The sequence below is a fragment of the Gobio gobio genome (assembly GCF_949357685.1).
Source record: "Gobio gobio genome assembly, chromosome: 3".
NCBI classification, from domain to species: Eukaryota; Metazoa; Chordata; class Actinopteri; order Cypriniformes; family Gobionidae; genus Gobio; species Gobio gobio.
In genome coordinates, this window is record NC_137099.1 from 59,653,338 (window position 1) to 59,663,842 (window position 10,505).

At 36.9% G+C, this 10,505-nt stretch overlaps 1 protein-coding gene across 1 annotated transcript; it reads right to left on the reverse strand.

Annotated features, from left to right (window-relative positions):
• Positions 1 to 944: 944 nt before the first annotated feature.
• LOC307123810 (C-type lectin domain family 4 member E) lies at positions 945 to 6,112 on the reverse strand. The gene is made up of 5 exons (XM_079812528.1): positions 5,951 to 6,112; positions 5,495 to 5,653; positions 5,289 to 5,392; positions 5,115 to 5,218; positions 945 to 3,099 (listed from the first exon to the last, which is right to left on the reverse strand). The coding sequence occupies exons 1-5, from the start codon at positions 6,042 to 6,044 to the stop codon at positions 2,964 to 2,966; spliced, it is 597 nt and encodes a 198-aa protein (XP_079668654.1). The 5' UTR covers positions 6,045 to 6,112; the 3' UTR covers positions 945 to 2,963.
• Positions 6,113 to 10,505: the final 4,393 nt, after the last annotated feature.

Sequence of the window (10,505 nt, forward strand, 5' to 3'; positions counted from 1 at the left end):
AGTTTTTAAATAAAATCAAATAGATGTAAATGCATAAAAACTAACTCTGCCATGAATATACATTTAACATGATTCAAATAAATGTTATTTAACTTTTTTAATTATCCTGATTTAGTTCTCTTAATTATTATGCAATTTATACAATAAACTTTATGTATTTTAAATAAATAGGTTTTATTATCCTAATGAAAATAAATTGTGTAAAGTTTATTTGGTAGATTTGTGTTAAAATTATGAAAAAAATATAAATGGGAATTTGTCATTTAATAAAATTACATAAATCTTAAATTTTGGGTGAAATATTTCTGTGAGTGTAATGGTACTTTGCATGTGTTACAAAGTTGGTAATAATGATGAAGACGGACTCTGCGTGACTGGGACTCGTGTTTATTCAGAACTCTCAGATACAAACACAATAAACTCGCGCTGACTGACAGCGCTCTCATAACTCAGTAGTTACTATAAATAATTTTGTTAGCAATCGCTGAGCTCAGTCTCTGGTAACATTAGTGATGTCCGGTTCGCGAACGGTCTTTCTTTTGAACCGGTTCTTTTTAGTGAACCGAATCAGTTCACCAAATCCGACTGAATCGTTCTAAACGGTTCGCATCTCCAGTCAGCGCTGATCCATAATTGACTAAAGTTACTAACTTTCTGACATGAGTGACAGTCCCTCCGACTAGAAATAGACTAATAACCTGAAGTATATGCTGTAACTACAACAGTTCAGACATGCTGAGAACTGATGTGAAGTGAACTCAGGTCCATCCGTCTCTCTGGCAGCAGCTCGTGCCTGCTCGTGCCTCGTAGACCTCGTTAAACCACGCCCCCTCCGCTCATTTCAAATGCAAAGATGTCAGCCAATCACAACAGTGGGCGTTTTTGCTGAAGTCTCACAGCAGACACGCCTCTTGAAGCAGGGCATTCAGTCACAGGGCAAACATCAGTATTGAAAAAATGCCTTTTATTTCTAAATTATGACATTTTATGATGTAAAAATCATACTTACAATATAAGTACACCTAAGGAAACATTATAAAATAATAGAAAAATGCCATGCCATGGGACCTTTAAAACACAACATTAGCTGCTTGCTTTCTGATGATGTAGTCATCAACAAGGAGTTGACAACACCTGAAGTCACTTTATCTTTGCTCTCTCAGCCACAACTATTGTGTTTCTCACACACACACACACACACACACACACACACACACACACACACACACACACACACACACACACACACACACACACACACACACACACACACACACACACACACACACACACACACACACACACACACACACACACACAGTTACAGCAGCCAAAAAATTGCTTTGCAATTACAAATGGAAAATATGTCCACAATTTGAACTAGTTTTTAACCTTAAAAATACCTATATCGGACGTGCAGAACACGTCAAAAACAGACGTCATAAAAACTTTCATTCTGGCTCCTCAGTGGACGTCTTTTCAACGTACGCCTCTAGGGGCAAAGACATTGAAAAGACATCTTTTAGACATAACTTTTCTCAGTGGGGATTGTTAGGCTGCATTAACTAGGTCAGCCGGAACCGGGAACACTTCCCATAACACCTGATGTACTCGTGACATCATCAGAAGAATGGCATCTACGCTAATGGCTCTTTCCTGTAGCTCAAACACTAGAGCGTGGTGCTAGCAACGCCAAGGTCATGGGTTCGATTCCCAGGGAAAGCAATGAACTGACAAAATGTAAAATGTGTAGCTTGAAGACAATGTAAGTCGCTTTGGATAAAAGCGTCTGCCAAATGCATAAATGTAAATGTAATGATAGTCTCTCTGTTTTATCCCGAGGTTTACTGCAGTCAGCCGGATCCGGGCCGTATCCAGATCAGATGGTGGACCTGCGCCCAGACATGACCAACGCATGACCCTGAAGTGTCTGAGAGACTGTGTCAATTAGACTCCCCCTGATATTGCCTCGTCGACACGGCATCCTCAATGAACCCGTCTCCGGCGTGATGACTCCGATCCTTCGACTATTCCTAATAATTGTTTAATCGATATGTCATCCTCAATAAACCCGTCTCTGGCGTGTTGCCTCCGATCTTTCGAATATTCTGATCTAATATGACCTCTGACCTGTAAAGTTTCCAGAATAATAATCATACGCTGTTTGTTAATTGGTCAGAGGAGAACTGGCACCCCGACTGAGCCTGGTTTCTCCCAAGGTTTATTTTTAGGTCACCTGATGGGGTTTTGGTTCCTTGCCACTGTCGTCTTTGGCTTGGCTTGCTCAGTTGTGGACACTAGCTAAATATCCAAATCAATCTAATTAGTAAACTAAATTAACCATATAAACTAAATTACTGATCTGCCCACATTGTCACTGTATGACCGTTTTCTCCGGAGCGGCTGCAAGGCGAAATAAAATTCTGTTGCATTATTCTCCTGTTTAACACTGTGAAGCTGCTTTGAAACAATTTGCATTGTAAAAACCGCATATAAATAAAGTTGACATTGTGAAAGTGTGGGCTCAGAGGAAGACCGTGAGGGTTTAGGGTGCCATTTTCGACAGGGCCAAAGTATGTAGACATAGGCCCTGTCCCAAATGGCACACGCACTTTCGGTCTATCAAATAAAATTTGGCCATTTCTAATTATTGGGGGTCCCGCTCAATGTCTATGGTGGTTACAGCCATGGTTCATAGAGCAAGCTTCTCACCAATTTAATGGAAGTTACACCCATAATTTGTGCAAAGCGTCATGGAGCATAGGAATAAGGTGGATAGAGCTGCTTGTGATGGAGCAGATGTAAAGTTCAGCATCACCCTTTCACATGAAAGCAGTTCATACATGACGAAATTAACTGACATTGCTTTAAAAGACAGGAATCTTAATAATAAACTATCTGATGAAAATAAGATTGATTCCATAAGATAATAGAAGTAAAAGCATGACAGGACAGGATGTAACCTAATTCTCACAAATACATTTTATCTGGAAAGAGCATGGGAGATCATTCCAGTTGTTCACAAGGTGTCTACCGACATCCAGTTCAATGCAGTCCTCATCTCCATCACGGCTATTCGGCTCACCTTCGTACCAAAACCTGAATAAAATGTGTCAGAATTATTAAGAAACCCAAATGTTTGATTAATAACATCACAAGCAATTCATGAATCAACAGTCCTCGCAGAAGAATGGCACGTTTCAGGAGTAAACTAAACTTGTAGAGCTGATGAAGCAGAAGTGACAAGTGAATTTAATTGTCCCACTGAGCAAAGTTATGTCCAAAAGACGTCTTTTCAATGTCTTTGCCCCTAGAGGCGTACGTTGAAAAGACGTCCACTGAGGAGCCAGAATGAAAGTTTTTATGACGTCTGTTTTTGACGTGTTCTGCACGTCCGATATAGACGTTCATGGAACCTCAAGGTTAAAAACTAGTTCAAATTGTGGACATATTTTCCATTTGTAATTGCAAAGCAACTCACAGACAGTGTGTGTTTGTCCAGAAATCATGAAAATAAAAGAAACTTAGCTCACACCTTTAGACACTTTAGACAACTTAGCATCTGTAATTCACACATCTTTGGATGGTGAGAGAATCGTGGGATTCAATCCAGGATCTTCTTGCTGTGAGGAGACAGTGTTTCCCACTGAGACACTGGTGCTGCCCTTAATCACAGACATAAGACACACTTTGACTATTTCTGTCAGACGTCTACAGAAGCTCTTACTGAGAGTTAACAGAGCTTTAGATGTTGATGTTTATGTTTCATTTGAAGTCACCATTGTGGTGGGAAGCGTTTGCTTTAGTTGGGCTCTTGGTCCCTGTACTTATGATCGCTTTTCTTTGGCTGCTGTAACTGTGTGTGTGAAACACAATAGTTGTGGCTGAGAAAGCAAAGATAAAGTGACTTCAGGTGTTGTCAGCTCCTTGTTGATGACTAAATCATCAGAAAGTGAGCATCTGATGTTGTACTTTTGAGTTTTATGTTCTTGTTTGGCAATTAATAATTTGTTTCTATACTATAACCTTTGTGAGACGGTGACAATCATAAAAAAAAAAACTTCATGCTGCAATTCAAAGTACAAAACTCATGCTTGATTGTCACCGTTGTTGTGAATCATATGCAAAATCTTGATGTCTGTGTGTGACTATGAGAAATATTTTCTCAAAACAATGTGCACCTGCTGTTTTTCATCTTTCAGAATGAGTGATTTGTTTATTGCTATTGGTGTCAATACAGCAGATTCACAAGGTTACAGTGGCTATAAACAAATTATTATTTGCCGAACAAGAACATAAAACTCAAAAGCACAACATCAGATTCTAGACTTCTGATGATTTAGTCATCAACAAGGAGCTGACAACACCTGAAGTCACTTTATCTTTGCTTTCTCAGCCATAAGTATTGTGTTTCACACACAGTTATAACATCCAAAGAAAAGTTAACTGAAGTACAGGGACCAAGAGCCCAACTAAAGCAAACGCTTCCCACCACAATGGTGACTTCAAATGAAACATAAACATCAACATCTAAAGCTCTGTTAATTCTCAGTAAGAGCTTCTGTAGACGTCTGACATAAATAGTCAAAGTGTGTCTTATGTCTGTGATTAAGGGCAGCACCAGTGTCTCAGTGGGAAACACTGTCTCCTCACAGCAAGAAGATCCTGGATTGAATCCCACGATTCTCTCACGATCCAAAGATGTGTGAATTACAGATGCTAAGTTGTCTAAAGTGTCTAAAGGTGTGAGCTAAGTTTCTTTTATTTTCATGATTTCTGGACAAACAGACACTGTCTGTGAGTTGCTTTGCGATTACAAATGGAAAATATGTCCACAATGAGCACATTTGAACTAGTTTTTAACCTTGAGGTTCCATGAACGTCTATATCGGACGTGCAGAACACGTCAAAAACAGACGTCATAAAAACTTTCATTCTGGCTCCTCAGTGGACGTCTTTTCAACGTACGCCTCTAGGGGCAAAGACATTGAAAAGACGTCTTTTGGACATAACTTTGCTCAGTGGGGTGTTTGAAGAGCTGTCTTCAGCAGTTTTCTGAAGGTTGTGATGGTCTCATTTTTTATAATGACAAACAAATAAACAGTAGGTCTTACGTTTGATTCAGTGGTGAATTATCCACCCATATCATGTTGCCCTCATTCTCGAAGTCAGACAAACCAATCCACACTCTCTCCTTGATGAATGAAGATATGAACCTCTGTGTGTGAATAAAAACAGGAGTGAGTGTGATTCCTCTCATTCATTAACAGACACTCATACAAACTCACCTGCTTCTCTTCAGTGTTGATAATGATCAGATCAGCTCCTCGATCCCTGCAGTACTGCCTGCTCTCAGACCAGGTCATCAACTCACTGGATATGGTAAAACAAACTGGACCACACAGATTGTCGTACATAAACACTTTGCAAAACTGCATACATAAAATAAACGATTAAAAAGAAACTACTTACACAATAACATATTTGTACTGACCTTGTTTAGAAGCATTCTTTAGTTTCAGAATGCTTTCTAACTCCTCGTTTTTGTCTGCTAAATCTGTGATGACGGTGAGCTGCAGTATGACGAAGACCAGCAGAACAACACAAATGAGCCCGAGACACACTGTCATCAACACCAAACACCTGCTTCCTCCTGACAAACAGAGGAAACACACACATATCAGTGAATGCCCTTAATATTAGATATGACATTTCAAATCAACCATTGTAAGTAATCCAGCTTTGTCTTTAGTTATAAGTGTGTTCTGTTAAAATTACAAACTGGAATTGCTAGAGAGTAAAATATGCAAACAAGAACATGCTGAGAAAGTAAACAGAAAAATAATTCCATGAAATACACTTCATTTAAAAGCAGAAATACAGTGTTCATAGAAAACCATGACTAAAACTGAAATTGAGATTGTTTTCAGTTCCTAAACTTTCTGCTTACTTTTCTTTTGAGCTTGTCCTTCATCCTGACTGTGACTCTGTGTCTGAGGTCCACGCGTGTCCTTAACATTTTGATAAATCGTGTCTATCTCCATTATTCGACTTCACAGATGAGGGGTGTTTAGAAATATGAGTAGTTTCTACTCATAACGCGGCTAAACCTACAGAGGAAGTGATTTTCCCTGACAAACATGTTACAAAATCATGATTATGTGGTAACAGATGATGTAATCACGACTGGTGATTTAATCCTGACCATTTATTTCTTCCCTGAAGCGTAAGGATCAGCATGCTTTATGTGAACGTAAACTTCAGAACAGATGAAAACCATAAAAGTTTGAACGAACTCTGACACAGATCTGTGTCAGACAAAGAGCATCAAGCCCTTTAACAGGTCTCTCTCTGCTGTGATGGGGATGTTTGCTGGGTCTTTCCAAATACCCACACTTGCGGTCTTGGCCACTTGAGAGCGTGTACGCAACAGGAAGTAAGTGTGCAAGGTCTGAAAAATGGCAAGCGCAGTACACTTATCGCACATTAAATCCACACTTTCTCTAAGGCCCTGTCCCAAATCGAACCCAAAACCCTCTAGATCTTGGAGCTAAACACAGTGACCGATTTTGGACAGCCCTGGTTTAGAGCATAATAAACAAATGGGAAAATCTTTTGAAAAATTATATTTTTTATAAAGCTCAAAATGCATAATGTCTGATCTGTTACAAGAATTGCTGGTGAATATCATCAAAAAAATCCTACAATTTAAAAGTCAAAATTCAGAATATCTGACCAGTTACAAATTGTTTGTGTATATAATCTATTGATATCTAATACTAACTTTTGGTCAGGGATAAGATTAGTGACCCTTACGAAACAAAAATATATTGCAGTATATTGGAAAATATCATGTAATACATAAGGCGACATATTCCCATATATGGGATTTAATATTTATATTTTCCAATATATTGCAATATATTGAAAGCGGCAATCATTTGTATATTTTGCAATATACTGCAATATATTACATATATTGTATATATGTACCATCAATATATTAACAATATATTATAATATATTTCAAGTAATATATTGGTAAATATATTTTCCTTTCGTAAGGGGAATTATTCTACTTTATGATGTTGAAAACCTGATCATCTTTGTTTCTGGCTTTCTTTGCATCAAACGATGTATTTATATAAGCCCACAAACTCACATAAAAAGCCAAGAGTCAAACTGCTCAACTAAAGGAAACACTGATCGCCATAATGATGACCAGATATGTTCAATAACTCATCAACATCTAAACCTCTGTTAATTCTCCCTAAGAGCTTCTTCTGAGATCTTGAGAGATTTGTTGTCTTCTTTTCTTTGTGTGGCTTTAGTTGAAGTTCTGTTTGATTTTCTGAGAGTGCAAGCATGATGTTGAACCATCATCACATTGTATGATTCAATGCCATTGCCGTTGAATTTTGGATGCAAATTTCAAAAAATGTTCAACATTAATTGCAGTACAAAAGGGATACAGTAAACATTGATTTAACATTATTTCGATGGTGGCTTGCTCTCTGGAATGCCATACAAAGTCAAAATGATGAGAAAGTTATTATAACTTTCAGAATCATATTGTGGCACAAACAGGCTTTGATAGATTTGTACTGACCTTAATTGTTCAGATGTTTCTTTCTTCAGTTCCTCACTCAAATTCATGACTCTGGTCTCCAGTTCCAGTTTCTTCTGACTCAAAAGAATCCAGCCTGCTCTGTAAATAGTTTTTTTCAGGCAGTGAGATAATCAACTCTTCTTTCCAGTTCTAGTTTCTTCTGACTCAAAGAGCTGAAGTTGTTCTTCAGTTGGTGTTTTTCAGTCATTAGATCAGTGTAATTGTCCTGTAAACTGTTGGTAGTCTGATTGAACTCTCTAACAGGTCTCAAGACACACCGAGACACACTGTCATCAACACCAAACAGAGATGACAGAGATGTGCATATAGTTACACTAGTTGATTGCTCATTTAAAACCCTTACAGGTTGTGTTTTCAAGTCATTTCAAGTTTGAATGTGACGTGACATAAAGCGGTCATATCTAAGTGGGTGAGTGTCCCATTAACACAAACATTCAGACGATATACAGATACAAAACGTACATGAAAACAAGCGGCAGCATTTATTGCATTTATTTATAGCACAACGGGGCAACATTTGCATTGTCTTATTTTTGTACTATGGAATATTTTTTTAAAGTATTTTAAGCCTCATTTACTTCAAGTTAAAGGACAAGTTAAACAGAATGTAAAAGCTAAAGCTGTGAAAGTGCAGTTAAGTAAAAGAAAATAGTTTTTAAGGAGAATTTATATATGGAAAAAGTATCTTATGGTTGTGGTGCTTGAAAAAGTGGAATGAAGGTTGTGATTATCTTAATTTCTATTGATTCTGCAAGTGTTTTAGCACTTGTTTCGGTGGAGAATTATCTACACATTTTGCCCTCATCTCAATGTTAGACATTCCAATCCACACTTTCTCCGTGATGAACAAAGATATAGATTACATGTTTGTATGTGAATAAAAACAGAAACATGTTGCTCTCAATCATAAAAAGACACACAAACTCACTTGCTTCCTGATCAGGGGTGCGTTTCCCAAAAGCATCATTAGCCAACTTTGGTCAACAATGGTGACATGCTTAATGCCGCAATTCTGGGAGCCATAGATGAGTTTCGTATGATGCACTCATAATGCATTGCAACATGAAGCACATCACGGTTATTGAGATTCATACTCTTGTTCTTCAATGTCTGTGTGTATCTTTAAAACTTTTTGATACACAATTCATCAGATTAAAACACTGCTGGACAGCTGTCAAAGTGACCACTATCATAGTAAGTAATGTGAAGTTAATACCATTGCATCTATATAATGAAAGAATAGACTATAGTCAGTGAATCAGACCACTATGATGGTTTGTGATGTCTAAGTAAAGCTGTAGATGAAAACCTTTGTGCACTAAATGCTGCAAATAATGCAAATAATCTGATTACCTCAACATTGCTGGATTTCATGCTGTGGAATCACATGACCACTAATATGAATAATACAAAAGTGAATAACACATTTCCTATATCCCTCTATGGTACGGTGTTGCCTGAGTAAATAACAAAAAACTGTGGGTTGCCTCAAGGCAACATTGTACCATAATGGAATCGCATAAGGCCATACAGACACACTGGGTTGGATACAAATATAGTATATTTGTAAGGAAAAGAGCTAGAATTCTCTAAATATATTTGCATTTTTGCATGATTTTGTAATGCACTTACAAGAAAAGTAATTCACATAATATAACTGCACATATTATGATCTGCACATTTTCTATGGCACTTAAAAAGGTATAAAACAACTGCCAGTTGATGAGGATGAGGTGTCATACTGTGATGAGGAAGATGAGGGTCATAGTGACAATCCGACAGGGAGAGAGTGATGGTGAGATTGAAGATGGAGATAAGGATGAAGATGGATATGATAACTTGACATGATGGTTTGGTAATACTAGTTCCACGATGGTACAATGTTGCTTGAGAGCAACAGCTGAATTTAAAATGTTACTTTTTTATTAAATATGAAATTTGTAATACATGAAAAAACTGGATAAATGTGTTTGTTCAGGTGTCTGGTTAAAGAAATTTATGTTTTCAATAAATATATTTATTTTTTCTACATGAAAATGTCAAATGTTTAAATTTGTCCTTTGTGGTACAATGCTGCAAAACAAAATTTAAAAAAATAAATAAATATAAAAAATATTAAAATGTTGTATTACTTTTGTTATAGTGTTAATTTTTTTTAGCAGGAAATACACCACAGATATTTTTTTTACTCATTGAAAACAAATTGCATACCATAGAGGAATATATTAAGAGCATTAGACTCTGAATGAGATCAGTGATTCAGGCCACTGCATGATGATTATGTCATCATCAATAAACAATCAACATCACCTGATTTTTTTTTAACGTTTCTTGCCGTAACAGATGTGTTTTATAAAGTCAAGGGTCAAGAGCCCAACTACAGCAAACATTCTCCATCATGATCTCCATCATGGCAATAAATCTTATTTTCATTATAACAGAAATTACAGAAATAAAGTCAGTCTGGTTAGTATTGTGTGAAGCTGGTAATGCTGTTTGTGGAGTTGTTTATTCCTCCTCTGCTGAGATCTTCAGATATGTAATGTCTTCTTTTATCTTCAGTTGATTTAATCTAAAGCTGTGGTTGAAGTCAGTTGTAGTTCATATGTTTTTCTTTCCTTCAGTGATTTTGCTTGTGAACAGCAGGTGTTCATAACTAATGTTCAATCATCACTTAATAATTCCTTTAATTTTATAATTATTATCCAATTATCACACTGTAAACCCAAATAAGCTGGCAAAATTCCTGAAAATTTAGACAATCGGTTAAACAATCATTTGAATTTAAGTTGTTTTTAAAGAAATTTTAAGTTTAAGTATGTAGAACTTGCAGATTTTTTTGTACTCATACATCTTAGTTGTTCTTAACTTCAAA

Excerpts from the sequence above, each read along its gene's own strand:
- LOC307123810 (XM_079812528.1), bottom strand. The coding sequence starts at position 6,044 with ATGGAGATAGACACGATTTATCAAAATGTTAAGGACACGCGTGGACCT. Across the intron at positions 5,654-5,950 it reads AGGACAAGCTCAAAAGAAAA|GAGGAAGCAGGTGTTTGGTG; the intron begins GTAAGCAGAAAG and ends TCTGTTTGTCAG. Across the intron at positions 3,100-5,114 it reads AATTCACCACTGAATCAAAC|GTTTTGGTACGAAGGTGAGC; the intron begins GTAAGACCTACT and ends CATTTTATTCAG.